This window comes from Ursus arctos, unplaced genomic scaffold (genome assembly GCF_023065955.2).
Source record: "Ursus arctos isolate Adak ecotype North America unplaced genomic scaffold, UrsArc2.0 scaffold_13, whole genome shotgun sequence".
NCBI classification, from domain to species: domain Eukaryota; kingdom Metazoa; phylum Chordata; class Mammalia; order Carnivora; family Ursidae; genus Ursus; species Ursus arctos.
The window spans coordinates 36,257,126-36,274,626 of record NW_026622797.1 but is presented as its reverse complement, the minus strand read 5'-3'; the positions used below and the strand labels follow the sequence as shown (position 1 = coordinate 36,274,626).

General features: G+C 40.3%; 1 protein-coding gene across 7 annotated transcripts in view; it reads left to right on the top strand.

Annotated features, from left to right (window-relative positions):
* Positions 1 to 17,501, top strand: part of NCOA7 (nuclear receptor coactivator 7) — a 154,858-nt gene that overhangs the window by 109,471 nt on the left and 27,886 nt on the right. For 6 of the 7 annotated variants that reach the window (XM_026504750.4, XM_057311067.1, XM_057311066.1 and 3 more), the window contains 2 exons: positions 613 to 1,658; positions 2,293 to 2,461. In XM_026504750.4, the coding sequence (XP_026360535.1) occupies positions 613 to 1,658; positions 2,293 to 2,461 (1,215 nt within the window). The remainder of the gene's footprint in view (positions 1 to 612; positions 1,659 to 2,292; positions 2,462 to 17,501) is intronic. The other variant, XM_057311069.1, reaches the window with a different exon arrangement.

Below are 17,501 nucleotides of genomic sequence, written 5' to 3'. Positions count from 1 at the left end.
TGTATATTCACAGTAATAGTGGAAGATTCCTGCATCTCCCTCAAGAGTAGAAGGATATCTGTTCTTGAAAACATCAGGTCCAAAGTGCTGAAACTCAAAATTAGGGTTCAGGGCTAGTAATTTATACAACAGTTAAATGAGTAGCTACTCAGTCAATGGGCCATTCAGAAGTAATGTAGTTGGTTTATATATTATTTTTATAAAAAGGAACAGCTTTGAATATTTAAAGAATTTAGGTCATAGTACTAAAACACTTCCTTTCCATTGTCCTTTCCTTCATAAATATCAGAAACATTGTTTCATCATTAAAAATTTGGTGTGTGATATCTCCATGTTCATAAATGAATTCAAAAATCATTCATGTCCTTCTAGTAGGATATGCAACTCTCATGGTTCTTTGTTTTATCCCTCCTTGTGATTTATTTATGTTTCATTTTGAAGTCAATTTCTTGATTTCATTTCCTCATTCTGAAATCATTTCAACATAAATTTAAGTTGTGGTATATTTATGTTTTAGTTTTTGGTTGGGTTTTAAGTTTTTGCCTTTCCTCCATTTTGTTTTTGGTTTTGTTTTTAACATTCCATGTGCACCCACCATTTTTCCCCCGACAGTGACCTACCTCAGGATCTTTGTCCTCTGTACAGGCCTGGAGAATGGGAAGACCTGGCTTCAGAAAAAGATATCAACCCCTTCAGTAAGTTTAAATCTCTCAACAAGGAAAAACGGCAGCAGAATGGGGAGAGAACCATCACTTCAGATTCTGAATCCATAAGACCTTTGGAGAAGTCAACAGAATACACACACATGAAGCCCTCAGATGGCTCTCTGTCAGGCAAGTTAAAGACACTGGAATCTTGTACAGAGGCAACCAGTGGATCTCCCACAGTGACTAAGGTCAGCAAGGAACCTTCTGACACTCGTGCTGCATTTGAATCTATAGCCAAAGAAAATTCCCTTTTAGGGGAAGATGATGACTTTGTTGACTTGGAAGAACTTTCTTCTCAGACTGATAGTGGAATGGACAAAAGAGACACCTCAAAGGAGTGCCTTTCTCTTGACCCAAAAGAGCTAAGGAAGGCTAAGTCCCGCATCATCGGCTCTACTACAGAGATGCAGGTGCAAGCAGCCCTGAACTTTGCAGGAAGGGATAACGATGCCGAACTGAAGGGGGCCCTAGATTTAGAAACCTGCGAAAAGCAAGATATAATGCCAGAGGTGGACAAGCAGTCTGGTTCCCCAGAAAGCCAGGTGGAGAACACACTGAACATACATGAAGATCTAGATAAAGTTAAACTCATTGAATATTACCTTAATAAGAACAAAGAAGGGTCACAGTTACCTGAAAACTTGCAGAAGGCAGAATTAAGTGATGGCAAAAGTACTGAGCGAGTGGGAATAGATATCACCCTTAGTAGTTCTCTTCCACAGGGAGGTGGTCCCCCAACTGAGGGCAGTAAGGAGCCAGATAAAACCTGGGTGAAAGAGAGAGTGTCCCTCCCATTGCAACTGGCCTCTTCTACAGGAGAAAATGTGAATAAAGGGTCTTTAGACACCTCTTCAGAATCTACTCTGGACAACAGCTGCCAAGGCGCACAAATGGATAATAAGTCCGAAATTCAGTTGTGGCTATTAAAGAGAATTCAGGTACCCATTGAAGGTAAGCCACTTTTCTTTAGTATCTTTATATCCTGCTGTGCAGTTGGCTTTCTGAAACTTGTGATTACAAGCGAAATTAGAACAATTGTTTAAGAATAATAGTCTCTCAATAGAGCTTATCTTTACTGATAACATTAATTGGGAAAAAACTTAGCATTATATAGTATCTATTTGGAAACTTGAACTGTGACATAGATTTCTAGTTTAAAAGTAGTTTGTTTTTTAGTTTCAAGGAACTTTCCTTTTCACCTTGAATTTCTAAATCTAAAGGGGTTTGAAATGTTTTTGAAGATATTTCTTTTCTAAGCCAAATTGCCCTATGGAGTAAATAGGTCCTTGTTATCATTCATCGAGATGGATTCTCGGGAACTGCCACCTTGTGTTGGTTTCTATGCTTATTCCCGATATGTGGCATCTTACGTGATGCAGAAGAGACTGAAACATGCAAATCTTTTTCCTTTTGTGCTAAAGAAGGTCCGAAAAATGTAATTAGTTCTAATTTGATGGTGTTTGTGTCGTACGTTTTGATTTTGTCACTAAGAGGGGATTGAGAACTATTCTTTATAAGTTGAAAGGTTTTACTTTCACTAATATTGTCAATATTGAGGATGTTTTTTTTTTCATGTGTGATTCAGATATACTTCCTTCAAAAGAGGAGAAAAGCAAGACTCCACCCATGTTTCTGTGCATTAAAGTAGGAAAGCCAATGAGAAAATCCTTTGCCACTCACACTGCAGCCATGGTCCAGCAGTATGGCAAACGAAGAAAGCAGCCCGAGTACTGGTTCGCTGTTCCTCGGGAGAGGTAAGTGTGGGCTAAAATGGACAATGTTGGTCCATTAGATGCTAATTGCACCTTGATTTTTTTTATATCTTTAAATAGTTCATCTTATTCTTGAATAAGACATTACTCTTAATTGCATATTTTAGAATTTCTAGAAGGATTTTTTTTTAATTTTTTTATTATGTTATATTAGTCACCATACAGTACATCCTTAGTTTTTGATGTCGTGTTCCATGACTAGAAGGATATTTTTTTGAGTCATTTTCTGCTAATGAATGGTTTCAATTTAGCAAATTTGAGGTCATCCTAACTACTGTGTGCCGAAACCCTTTTATAACTTTCTACACAGTTGAATTTTAAATGAAGGAAGATTTAGATATTCTCAAGTGCTGATAATTGGAAGTGCAATTCTGTTAAGAATAAAAGAATACTACGGAGCAGATCTAAACCCTCTAAGGACAGTAGAGAGGCATGGGTGTGATTCTAAAAGTGCTTATTATTCTAGGGAACTAAAGGTTGCTTTGGCCTTAAGGAGGGAGTATCTGTGACTCAGCTTGAGCAGTGTGACGTGGGATCACCTGGGTGGGTTTCAGGGGCTGTACGCCTCTAGAGATTTGAAATTGCCAAAGAAGAAGTGTTATTGGTCATGTGAGTCTAGGACAGCAGGGATAATGGCATAGAAATTTTTTAGCAGTACATCATTAAGAACATCTTTATAATAGAAAATGACTAGGAGATATTATTTTTAGAAAAAAATAAGTTTTCCTTGTGTATATGTGGTAGAGTAAAAATGTCTTTACAAAGCTCTTGCAGTTAGTTTTCAAAATTGTAAAACTCACACATTTTGTCCTCCTTCTACCTAGTCATTAACATTATCATCCGGGCAAACCTCTTGGCTAACACACCTGCCAAGAACGAATATACTCAGCAAGCTTCCTTAAGCATGAACTGTTAATAAAGCAAAATTAAATTCCAAGCAAGGGCACACCTTCTGGTTGATTAGTATCCAGAATAATTCTCATCAAGGGAGTTGCCCTATTTTAATAAATTATAGTTTAACATGAAAAATAGTTAATAGGATTTTAATTAATGAATTTGATAATATCTGTTCCCTGTCTTAGATACAAACCCATGTTAACGTGGACATTCAACATAATTTTTGTGTTTATGCATTATACTTTTCTACCTATGCCTGCGGCTGCCATGGTGTTTCATGGAAACTTTCAGGGTATTGGGGAGATAAAAAGAAAATGAATGTCTTTTATTATTTAAAAATGTTTCAAAAGAAGCAATGTAAATTTCTGAAGACATGTTAAAATCGGAATTCTAAAACCAAATTTCACACTCAGCAATTCCTTAGAGGTTTAGGCCCACTCCTGATTTTATCGATGAGGAAAACAGAGCACTGAAACTTTCAGCCATGTTGCTGGTGATGTGGACTTACAAGGTCTTCCAGGAAAACTACCTATTACCTGTATCACATTTTCTTTGGGCAGATACATTGTTTATAATATAAGGAAATTGTGGGTTTTTTCCTATTTTATTGTCTTTAATGAAACTGTGCACACCAAGGACTCTTCTAGAATAGGTATAGCAATCCCACACATGTAGTTATTATAGTACTGTCATTTTTTAACCCAGAAGAAATCTGTAATGTTGAAATACTTCTCTTTGACCTCTTACACAGGTGGGTTTTTGGGCTTTTAATTTTTTAAATTTTTTTGAGGGGGGAGTTGGGGCAGAGGGAAGGGGAGAGAATCTCAAGCAGGCTCCACGCCCAGCATGGAGCACAACTCCCGGCTCCATCTCAGGACCTTGAGTTCATGACCTGAGCTGAAATCAAAAGTCCCACATTCAACTGACTGAGCCACCCAGGCGCCCCTTGTGGCCTTTTTAGAGTAGGTCACTTTTTTACTTCCATTATGTTATATTTTATAGCTTCTATGATTTTTGTCTTTGGCTAAACTGATGTACTTAGTTTCCTTTCTTAAACTAATCCTGCATTAACCAAGCATTTTCTGGGAGCCATTGCATCTCACTTTGTTATTGATGGATTTCTTTGTAGAGATGTTAGGAAATGTTTGTTTTAATTGCTCTTCTATGTGTTTCCCTGTGTACGTACCCTACAGGAAGCCACATTTTAGTTTAAGACTGGGAAAGACGGAGCAGTTCTATAGTTAATTCCCACCTAGAACTCCAAGTGCAGAGTGAGAAATAAGAAAAGGTTTTTATTTGCGATTTATGAAAATCTTTCAGACTTCAGGCTCAACCATGTCCTTAAGGAGCTAAGACTTGGCATGCACTGCTTTCCACATTCTGATGATCGTTTCTGGATTCCCTTGCTACATCAAATGAAACATTTCTCCTTGCTTTTCTATTTACTGGATCTGTTCATCCGTTGGAGTTTCAGGAGCGGAGTGAAGTCTCCCTGGCAGTGGCTCCCTTTCAAGGTTAAAGTGTCCTCTCATAGACCTTCCAAATGTGGCACCTTATTCTCATTGGAGATCTCTTTGATTCCTCCCGTGCATCGAAGCTCACAGAAGATTCATATTCTGATGTTGACGTAGCTTCACAGATGTGCTTCACTCTTCCTCTCTGTTGTTCCTGATAGTTTTTTTTTTTTTTTTAAGATTTTATTTATTTATTTGACAGAGAGAGAGACAGCCAGCGAGAGAGGGAACACAAGCAGGGGGAGTGGGAGAGGAAGAAGCAGGCTCCCAGCGGAGGAGCCTGACGTGGGACTCGATCCCAGAACACCGGGATCACGCCCTGAGCCAAAGGCAGACGCTTAACGACTGAGCCACCCAGGCGCCCCTCCTGATATTTTTAAAACATGTTTGTTCTTTCCCCTTTTGTTATTTTTACTAAGAAATTAACTCTTCCGAAATATTTCCCTCTTCATTTACAACGTGCTCTGTGGCTTCCATGGTGCCATCCCCTAATGAATAGTCTACCAAGTAAGAAAGTGGGCAGGGCAGGAGGCAGGGGAAGCGGTCATATAGTCGCTATTTATCTTGTTTGGATTTTTCCCCTGCAATCTTGTTATTCAATTTTAGATAAAACTCCCTAACTACGTAGTCATGGTTTTATTTAGCTTGGTAGAAGTTGTCAGAAGATCTGACCACTGTGGATCCAGCAAAGCTGGTGCTTTCCTCTTGCACACCCGTACGGTGCTACTTGAGACGTGTGGACATTCACAGAGGATGAAGTGCCTGTCAGCTTAAACCCTCCCTGTCTCCCTTGCAGCTTGCAGAATCCCACACTTCTCTTGAATCGGCTGGCGAGGACAGTAGTCTGCTTGGGAGATTTGCCTTGTCCAGGACCTGGGACATCCAGGCTTTTCGTACTCTCACTCTTGGTGCCAATTTAAACTTGAGGACAGTGGATAGTTTCACCTTAGGTTAATCGTCTAGTACAGGATTTCTCAGCCGTGGCACTATTGACATTTTGAGCTGTTGAATTCTCTGAGGGGATGTCCTTTCCATTTTAGGATGTTCAGCAGTATCTGTGGCCTCTACCCATGAGACGCCAGTCGTACCTCCCCAGTTGTGACAACCAAGAGAGTCTCCAGATCGCCTGGGGGAGGAAGTTGTCTGAGGGACAAAATAACCGCACAATGATAACCACTGGTCAAGAATGAGACCATTAGGGGCGCCTGGGTGGCTCAGTCGTTAAGCGTCTGCCTTCGGCTCCGGGCGTTATCCCAGGGTCCTGGGACCGAGCCCTGCATCAGGCTCCTCTGCTGGGAGCCTGCTTCTTCCTCTCCCATTCCCCCTGCTTGTGTTCCCTCTCTTGCTGGCTGTTTCTTTCTCTCTGTCAAATAAATAAATAAAATCTTAAAAAAAAAAAAAAAGAATGAGACCATTAGACCAGGCTTATACACCATTCGGAAAGTGATTATGAATCATAATAGCCACATAATTTAGGGCTTTGACTACTTAAAACTTCGCTATACTCAGTGGTATTCACAGTAATTTACTGATCTTCATATACTTTGTTCCCTTTACTCAGCCCTAATTGTTTTTGCAGAGAATTTCATTAAAATTTTTTTAACTTCGTTATTAATCTATAGTTTTATGTCTGTAAAAACAAGACTATGGCTCCTAAAGAAACAATTGATCTGGAAGGAAATCCTAAGCTGATAGAATACAACAAACAATAAGGTCTGTGGTATTGACAAGCAGGTATTTTTGCCCCTTTACTTTGCACAAGCCTGAGATAGCGGCTGTCTGAAGTGTAAGAAGACGACCGTCTCATGCCCTGCTCTGGAAGACCGTGGCGTCTTGGGCTGCCCTGCTCTGGCCTGTGGAATAATGAGTCACAGAATCAGGCAGTGATGGATGAGAATTCCTAGGAAGAGTGTGCCTTAGAATGAGATACTTTATCCATTTGAGACATAGTTTCTTAATTTGGAAAATGGGTCATTGTGGAGCATTAAGTCATTAGAGCCTGTTTGAACACTTACTGGCAGGTGCTGAGCTGGTTCTAGATAAGTAAGATTGGGAGTCTACCCTGAGAAGCTTATGAAAAGCTCTTGAAACATTTCCTAGTACTTTTTAGAGACTTGATATGATTGTATTTCATAGATTTGGGTACTGTTCTATGTGAAAAATGCAATCTTCTTTTTTTCTTACTACTAAGAGAGTATTTCTTTTTTTTAGAAAGAACCAGTAATTCCTGTTCATGTTGAAACATCTTTTTATCTTCAATTCCTTATGATCTCAATCTGTAAAATGTTTTATAATAATTGATTTCATAATATCCAACTTTTCAAATAAGATGGAAATGGAATTAAATGGCAGGAATTGTGTAGAATTTGCCAAGTCATGTGTAAGTGTTAAATCCAAACTGAATTAATTGGTTAGTGTGATTCGTGTAATAAGTAAGCTAATAAGAGAAAGGAAAAGGAGAGCCTGTGGGTGTTTAAAAATTTTTTTTAAACTTGAAAATAATTATGCTAAGATGATTTCAGGAACACTTTAACACACAGGTAAGTTGGGAAGCAGAATCAATTTTGCAATATGCTTTTTCTTGCACTTAATGTTATACATATTTTCTACATGAAGTACTATGTTATCATATGTATACGAACAACATACTTAGCACCCCTAATACATTCTCTGAATGATTTAGTGATGCTCCTGCTTTGGATATTAGATGGTTCCAGATTTTTTGCCATTAAAAGCAGTGTTACATTAAACATCTTTATAAAATCCTTTGGGTAGTCTTACCAAGTCAGAGGATATGTTTAAGGCACATATTTACATACCATCAGCATGAGAGTACGCTTTTCTCCACATGATGTGAAATCTAAGTCTTATGATTCTTTATCAGTTTGGTAAGGAAGCAAATGCAGCTTTAAAATCATTTTTGTTTTAAAGATTTTATTTATTTATTTGACAGAGAGCATAAGCAGGGCTTGCTGCAGAGGGAGAAGGAGAAGCAGACTCCCCATTGAGCAGGGATCCTGATTTTGGGCTCCATCCCAGGACCCTGGGATCATGACCTGAGCCTAAGGCAGATGCTTAACCTACTGAACCACCCAGGTGCCCTTTAAAGTCGTTTTTGTTTTGGGCTCTCTGCTCAGCAGGAGTTGGGCTCCCTGCTCAGTGGGGGAGTCTGCTTCTTCCTCTCCCTCTGCCCCTCCTACCCCCGCTCATGCTCTCTCTCTCAAATGGATGGACAAAATCTTAAAAAAAAAAAAAATCATTTTGTTTTAAAGTTGAGTGCTTGGTAGATGACATTTGTTTATGTAAAGTAAGGTCAGTAGTGGCCTGAGGCTTTTTATTCTAGGTGACTCCTTTAATAATAAAAATTTATTTATACTTCAATACACAGATAGATATTTAATAATTATTCTAGGGGCGCCTGGGTGGCACAGCGGTTAAGTGTCTGCCTTCGGCTCAGGGCGTGATCCCGGTGTTCTGGGATCGAGCCCCACATCAGGCTCCTCTGCTATGAGCCTGCTTCTTCCTCTCCCACTCCCCCTGCTTGTGTTCCCTCTCTCGCTGGCTGTCTCTATCTCTGTTGAATAAATAAATAAAATATTTAAAAAATAATAATAATAATAATTATTCTAAAATACCGTGTTCTTTAATCAGCTTCTAATTAAGATCAGCAAGCACTTTGATTTATATAAGATAGTTATATTTTGTGCCTGTCCATATTTAGAATAAACTCCTCAAGTACAAGCTGAGTTGATTCTGTTTTAGAAAGCATGATATTTTCTTCTGTAATGTCAAGAATAACTGATGTTCCCAGCATTTTATAAAAGAGTTGTTTAATACTTTCAAAAGTATAATGAGTAACATACCCATGAGCACACAGGTATCTGTCCTTTTAAAAGGTGCTATCAACGTTGTATGCATGTTTCTCACATCCAATTTGTGGGCAGTAGTAGTACTTCCTGAGTTCTAGATTCTTTTTGTAGAGTTCTGCATGGTTGCCTAGCCCAAACCGTCTATAGAAGCAAGTGTTCAAGACCCCATTTTTAAGAACGGTGTGTTTTCTTAGGTCAGCATTTCCCTCAATGGAATCTCATCCCATGGACAAGTAATAGGTGTTTTGTAGTTAAATATGGTCCATATTCAGTGCTTATCTCTATCTAGAATAGATTTATGTTCATAGTTGCTATTCTCTTAATAGGTTTTTATAGGAATTTCTTAGTTTAATTTTCTGTTTGTTATTCTTCCTGATATTGGGATGATAGAATACAGTGGATTTATCTTATCTCTATTTATATTTTATTTCTATGAGATTATTTGGATATTCATATATATAAAAATGTATGTGTTTAAAGACGTTATATATAGAGACTACATTAGTCCGATTTCTGTCAGTCTTAAAGTCTTTATTACAGTACCTAGAATTTGGGATTTATTTCCCTTTTTCACATTTCTAGAAGTAGCAGCCACACTTACAAAGACCATGTATGTAACCCCGTGGTCATCAAAGCTGTGTTGACCATGTATGTAACCCCGTGGTCATCAAAGCTGTATTGACCATGTATGTAACCCCGTGGTCATCAAGGCTGTGTTGACCATGTATGTAACCCCGTGGTCATCAAAGCTGTGTTGACCATGTATGTAACCCCGTGGTCATCAAAGCTGTGTTGTATTGTTAGGAGTGACTGGTTGATGGCAGATCCTGGCCAGGATCTACCTTTTAACTATCTGTGTGTCTTCTTCTCTTTCAAAAATATTCACTCCTCGCTGTGGAATATTTAGAGTGAAGCTTGAAAGCCACCCATGTGAGTGTTCCATGGTGTGCCATCTGTGTGAAATTGTATTCATTTTTAAACGATGAGTCTCAGCTTCTTTGGAGCCTGATAGAATCTGGTGCCTGAATCACAGCCTTAGAAAGTGCGTCACATTATTCTGGTCAAACACATACTTTTAAATGATGCTTCACTATCCAGAGCAGGATTGCCACTCTTCATTCGAGGGGGGGAGTAGCAAAGAAATTACGAGCTCCGTGCTCAGTTTCCCCAGCTGTAAGTGAGAGAGGGCTAAGAGGCAGGCAGAGTGCTCAGTCTGTGCCCCCCTTAGCCCTTTCCTGGCGTGGGCCTCTGGGTGGGTATCTCACTTAAAACTCGTGGGAGTTTAACACCTGAGGCAGGTGGTGTTATTCCTCCTGTTACCGATGAGGAAAGTAGGACGTACTGGTTTTCCACACCTTGCTCACGCTGGCAGATATCAAATCCATTTGATTTCAGATCCCATTCTCATAACTAGACACTAGAGCAGGCAGCTGAAACTGCCTTAATTACACCCTTTACTTAGGCTGACAAATCACTGAAACAGAGGTGGGAGATACTGCAAACATTCACGGTCGTTTCGTGACTAGCGAGGGAATGAAAATTTGCAGCATTGATTCATATCCTTGGGCCTTGCCGAAGTGCTCTCCGTCTGACTAGCTGTGTTTCACTAATGATGAGGAGAGGAAGTGACTGATATTTTTGGATGATACTCCGTGGGTGCTCATTCGCTGAATTGAGGTAGTCTAATGAGAACGTTGTATGGAAATAAAGAGCTTGACTAAAGTGTCCTTTCTCTAATATTAGGTAGTCTAACTTAGTTGCAGGCTGGTTCTAGCATTGGCTTATTATTAGAATGAACTTTTAGGTGCTACCGCGGTTGTCTGGCCTGCAACAAACAGAACGCTACAATATTCCTTCCCCTGAAGCTCGTATCACAAGATCCAGTTACCTTATTTTACACGACTCTTCAGTGAACACAGTTCGTGAACCTAAACTATGGCTCCCTATTCTCTAGTTCCTCCCCTTAAAATCTATTTTGTTACCTTATGGCCAAAATAATCTTCTCAAAAGGTCTTTTGATCTTGTCACATTGCCACAAAAATTTTCCTAAGCCTTCAGAATTAAAGTCTAAACCCCATGTTCGTTGGTTAAAGCTCTTAGTAGACTGGCCTGCCTTCCTCACTTTTTCTTCGTTTGCCTGAATCCGTGACTCTACTAAGATTGGTTACTTTATGGGTTTTCCCTGCAAGGCCTAGGACCTTCCTAGCTTGGCACTTCTTAAAAATACTGTAATCCTGAACTCGGGTGTTTCCCTCTCTTCTCTAGCTGTGCAGATCCTTTGTTTCCCAAAGTAGTGCTCCCACAATGATCTCTCCCTAGACTGGCAGTAACCGTCTTTTCTCAACCTACACTTGACTGGTGAACAACCCAGAAACACACAGGCTCGGGGGGCGGGGGAGGACTTGAAGTCTGGCACCTTTTCCTCTTACAGGAGCAATCTCAGTTTCTAAATTCAGAAATACTGAGGACTAAAGCCTGTGAAGGAACGTGTTCTGTCTCATAGAGATGAAAGTATAGAGAATTAACAAAGAATTCGTGGCTTAGATCGGTGGGTGCCAAACTTCGCTTTGTAATAAAACCATCTAGGAGCCTTTAAACATACAGAGTACCCTGGTCCTTCCCTGAACATCCTGCAGCCTCAGATTCAGAATGAAATGCTAGAATCTCTGAGGCGTCCCGCACATTATGATAAACAAAGAGAGATTATTGTGTTCTTATTTTACCATAACATTCTATAGCATTTGATACCATTGACCATCATCCTTTTCTTTCACACCCTCTATCCTTCTGTCATTCCTTGCCAGTCTTTCCTTCTGTTTCCTCATTAAATGTTACCCTGTAAATGGTGCTCTCTGTTTCTCACTATATATACAATTGCCTGCACCTAATTAATTATTTCTTATATGCCAGTCATGTCCAGGTATCTTCAGTGTAGAACTTTCTACTGAGCCCCAAACACATATATACCTGATAGTCCTCAATATTTGGATCATCCATGGATCAAACAATCTCAAGGCAGATCATACCCTATACTGGGGTTCTTATCTCTGCTTTTGTCCCTGCCACTGTCCCCACAACTCCTGCCTCACAGTAACTGATAGAACCAGCCACCCAGTCCCCAAAGCCAGAATCCGGACAAAATCTTGCTTCTCAGTCATCTTCCCGCATTGGTCCGTCACCACATCCAACTTATTGTATCCACTTAGATCACTGGGATCTCTAGCTCCCATTCTGACCCTTCTGTGGACACCTGGCCATGTTTCAGTGGTAGGAAATGTGAACCAGACTTATTGACCAGCTGGCTTGTGATGCCCAGCTTTCCCTCCCCATGCCCACCCCCGTTACCCACCTCACCTACGTACATTTATTAATCCAAATGTCTCCTCTAAGAAGTGTTCCCTGTCTAGTGTAGATGTAGTGTGCCCCCACCTCTGTCATAGCACTTCCTACCCCCACCTCTGTCATAGCACTTCTTTTTTTTTTTTTTTTTTTTTTTAAGATTTTGTTTATTTATTTGACAGAGAGAGACAGCCAGCGAGAGAGCGAACACAAGCAGGGGGAGTAGGAGAGGAAGAAGCAGGCTTCTATCAGAGGAGCCTGATGTGGGGCTCGATCCCAGAACGCTGGGATCGTGCCCTGAGCCGAAGGCAGATGCTTAACGACTGCACCACCCAGGCGCCCCTGTCATAGCACTTCTTACGCTCTTCTACAGATGTGGACTACTTGGGGCTTTTGACACTGTGTCTTATATTATGTCCTAAAAACAGCATAGGATCTAGTATGTAATGTACTCCTAAATGTTAATTGGATGGATGCATGAATAAATTAGCCTGTCATCTCATAGATAAAAATATTTAAATACCTTATTCCTTACACTAAAATAATGCACAGACTTTATATAATATTTAGAAAAATACAAAAAAGCAAAAAGGAGGAAAAAGCTCAAATTTGTTACACCAAGCTAACTACAATTTATTTATATTTTTGTAGACTTTTGGCCTTTTTTCTGTGTGTGAATTAATATAATGATAGTATGTGTGTATCTGTCTATATCCGATAATTGTGGGTGTGTAAATATATATATATACACACACATACACATATTAGTAAACTGCTTTTACTTAAATGTATCTTTTTTTGCCATTAAATGTTGGGCATGCATTTAGTTTGCATGCATTACTTTTGTAGTAACAAGTAAAATCATAAAAAAGAAAACTGATTCTCTTATTAAACTAGATTTACAATGGAAAAATGTCCAAATCATAAGGACCGTCGTGAGGACTAAGCAAAGTGCTCTCAAGAGCATTTTCCTTGAAGAAAAAGGGTACATTAAAGGAATAAAAAACTAACCTAGTTTTCTAGCATGAAATCTTTAACCGTAGATAGTGCTGTATTTTCTGATCAAAAGTCATCTTGCTTTTTTTAGCAGGGTCAGGGCTAAATTGAAATCTTTAATAACTGTCAATGCCAGTAAGACCATAGTGTTAAATAGTCTTTAAAGTACTGTACTTTCTAGAACAGTTTAGGCCCTCCATAGCCAAACCAGATATATTTCAGAATATAAGCCCTGTGATTTTCAAGTATAACACATATCATAATATATTCTTATTGTGATGTTTTCAGGTAAAAGTGTTACTATTAGAGAAAAAAAAAAGGTCTCCAAAATAATCCTTAAAGAAATGATCTTTCTTTGTATTTCACACAAATTTTAGTTCTGGAAAACTGCTGAACAAGTATAAATCATAGGATTATTAGTCAATGATGTCAATTTTTTTTTAATGCTTTTAAAATTATGCTTTAAAATGTTTTGAAGTGATACTGCTTCCCCCTCATTCTTTTTCTGGTCACCTTTCCTTTTTTCTCATTAACTTCAAGTTCTAGAAATTCATCATCACCTTCCAGAAGCACTATTAGGCAGCCACCCTTCAGTAATTTCAGTAACCAGCTTTGGCAAATGTCTCGAGTTAATCAGTGACTCTGTAGCCAGATCCAAGTTCATGAAAAAAGAACCCCCTTCATAGGAGCTCTTCACTCTGGTGGCTGTGCTTTCTGCCGGAGGAGTGAACACTAGCACTTCGGAGCGTAGCTCGTGGCCTGTTTCCCCTGCAGAATAGTTAATGCCAATGGGTGCTGCACACACTGTTTGGGAGTAAGTATGCAGAAATAGTAATTATTGCAAGCCTACATGCCTGCAGGAGCCAGATGGAGGAATGGAGGGAGGGAAGCTTGGGGGTGTGAGTGTTAATTACCTGCCTTGGGGAACAGCTGCTGCGTACCTATGTACCTCTGTGCCTGCCGCGGAATGCTGCTGTGTGGGAACATGAGCCTGGTGCTGCTTGATCTTCCCATCATTTTCAAAAGAAGTTGAAGTATGGATTATGTGTGTCAGATCTCCCCAATTTTTAAGTATTAGCCACTGTTTAATTAAAAAAGAAAATACAGATACGGAGTCCAAGGTTATGGGCTGCCAGCCTCAGGCCTCCAACATTGATATTAATAGAAACTTCTAGATTTTATTTATTTTTAAGTGATCCTTTTTATAACTGTAGTTATTGTTCTGATCAGTGATTCTCAAAAGAGCTGTCCTATTATATTTGGTGAACCAGTACAAAGAAACATATTTAGTTGGTATTTTATAAATAAAATTTCTTTTTATAAGCACACTAAGACCCTTTAATGATGGGCATTACACCAGGGCATTACTAACCATTGGTTTCATTTAGAGTTGTAGAATACTGAATCTGAAAGGGACCTTATGGGGCAAGGAAAATGACCTTTTTCAGACAAGGACCTTGGGTCAGGCCATTCAGGTGGGTTTTGAGGGTGGTAGTTTTCTGGTAACAACTTCTTGGGTCCAGAGTGCTTTGCCTTGTTGGGCTTCTGTGGCTGTATTCAGAATGGAGTCTGGGGATGCTTTAGATTGAAGTGCACTGGAATATCTTTAATTTATCATCAGGAATACAAGTGAATGGTGGGACTGCATATACGTATATTTCCTCAGTCTCGGGGTCACATTCTCACTCTCTTCATCCCTTTCCTTGTCTTATTATTATTTCCCATTCTCTGCGCCATAATGTATTCTAAAGTATGCTCCTAATGTAATAGCTGGGAAATTGTGTGATGGTTCCTGCTTATAATTTTTAAATCATGTGGGTGGTTTGGGGGTTATATCTTGCTGAGTGGATCCCCAGTTTCTTTTCCTACGAGTGAAGTGATCCTTGATAAGACAAGAATGCCTAACTGTTTCGGGGTCATTTTGGTCCAGTTTGTTGGTGTATGTGGTAGCAAGATTTTAGATAATCACACGGAAGGGACTTTGTAAAAGGTCTGTCTGAAGGTAGATAGAACTTCTTTATACATTTAATGCTCCAGACACCTATATGAGGAGCTAGGTTTTCTTACCTTCATTTTAGAAGCTCAGAGAGATTAAGGAACTTTCCCAAAGCCCCCAGCTAGTAACAAATGGGACCAGTTCAGGTCTTTACCTTAGACATGTGTGCTTTTTCACTTTACCTCACAACGATGTTAAAAAGAGAAAAGAAGAAGAAAGAACAAAGGTAACAGTAAATACAATCCCTCCAGAGCTAATTTTGAGAAAATAGATTGTAATTGTACCTACAGCCCATACACCTAAGTATGAATAGTACTGTTTTGTTCCAAGCATCAACTCAGAGTTTTCATCAGGTTTTATATCCCTCCACATCCCATCCCTACAGGTGTTTTTTTTTTTTAATAGATTTATTTATTTATTTATTTATTTATTTATTTATTTATTTATTTTAGAGGTGGGGAGGGCAGAGGGAGAGAGAGGGAATCTCAAGCGGACTCCCTGCTGAGCATGGAGCCTAATGCAGGCTCAGTCTCGTGACCCTGAGATCATGATCTGAGCCAAAACCAAGAGTCTTGACGCTTAACTGACTGAGACACCCAGGTGCCCCTCAACCCTTCAGTTTTGTCAGTGATGGGCTTTTAAGAAAATGACAGTGGGACTAACCATAAAGGAAAAGGTGAAGCATATTGATTGAGACCATGAACTGACCTGAGGTTGATCCCAGGTCCACCCCTAACATACTGTGTGGTGTTGGTCAAGGTAATCTGTGTAAGCGTCTGTCTTCTTCCATTAAATAGAACTGATAACTATAGCGGCTACCTCATGGGGCTTTTATGAGGGAAAAATGAACTTGTCCATGCACTTAATGAAAGTTATTTGTGCTGCTGTCATTGCTGTTCCTTCTCTTAATGCTCCTAGTGCTTTGCTGCCTCTGAGGTAAGGCTGATGCCCTTCAAGAACTTGTATCATTGACCTTCTTTGGATTTCTTTTCCACAGATGACAATTCTATCTGCTAAATGGGGATTTGTAACTTGAATATGATGTCTCCTTTGGGGTGGATCCCTTAAGGAACCTTGTGTTGACGATAAAGGCCCTTGAAGTTTATGAAGACATCTGATTAAGCCCAAATTGGTAGTTAGAAAACGTAAAGCCTGAGTGCCAGGTTTTGGTGTCGACTGTCGCTGGATGGTTTGGCAGCAGTTTTGTACCTAGAGGAGTATGTATGGCAAGCTTCTCCCCGTGTCCACTGTCACGTGTGGGCTGTGGCCTTGAGCAGCTCTTGGTTGGATAACTAATGTAGCCTTCTCAACAGAGCCTTTGTTTCTAGTCCTATCTTTTCTTGCCCTTCTGGACTTGGCTTCACAGCGATCTTTCTCAACCACAGATCTGGCCAGGCCACTTCCGGCGAAAGCCCTGGCTGTTGCCTCCACAGTGCCCACAGCGGTGCTTCACTCATTCACACACTTCCTCCACAAACGTCCCCATATCTGCACGCCATCTGTACTACTATTTACTTAATAGTTGTTTAGAGGACTTACATCCATTTTTATTTACTTAGGCAATCTTCTTTAAGTAAGTATCTAGCTATTAAAATCCGGTCTTCTGTGTATTCTCTGAAGTCACTAGAGCCGCCCCTACTACACTTTGGAAAACAGGAGCCGCAGGATAAGGTCCAAGCAATTTATCTTGTGCTCTCTGTGACCCGCCCAGTGACCCAGCCCCTCTGGTTCTTTCTTTCTCCTTTCCTGCCATTCTGTAAAGCAAAGGCTCAGTCTTGCTCTTTCATTGCACCCCTCAGGAATTCCTGCTCTGCACACCTCCCAGCTCAGATGCCCACTGGCTTCTGTCATTGTGTTGTTGGAACTGTGTCCAGATGTTTTGTTTACTCCCTTCTACCTGAGCACTCTGGGGCAGGGCCTGAGTCCCCTGCATCTCAGTGGCCCTGTCCTCATCACAGAACCCTCTGGCAGAAGGCACCGGTGACCCATCCACATTGCCCTTCTTTCTCTCAACCATGTCCACTCTGCCCTCCTTCTAGCATCATCCTGCTCTCGCGCACCATGTCTTTTTGCACAAGTTCCCTGCGGGAGAATGCCATCTGCCTTCCTCCTCTAACTGCCTCTTTCCCCTCCTTCAACAGTCAGCGTAAGTAACCATGACCCCTGGCTTCCCTGACCCCAGCCTGAGATGATTCTCCTCTAGGCTTACTGTTGTCGTCACCCTTCTTTTTTTTTTTTTTTTTAAGATTTTATTTATTTATTTGACAGAGATAGAGACAGCCAGCGAGAGAGGGAACACAGGCAAGGGGGAGTGGGAGAGGAAGAAGCAGGCTCATAGTGGAGGAGCCCGATGTGGGGCTCGATCCCACAACACCGGGATCATGCCCTGAGCCGAAGGCAGACGCTCAACC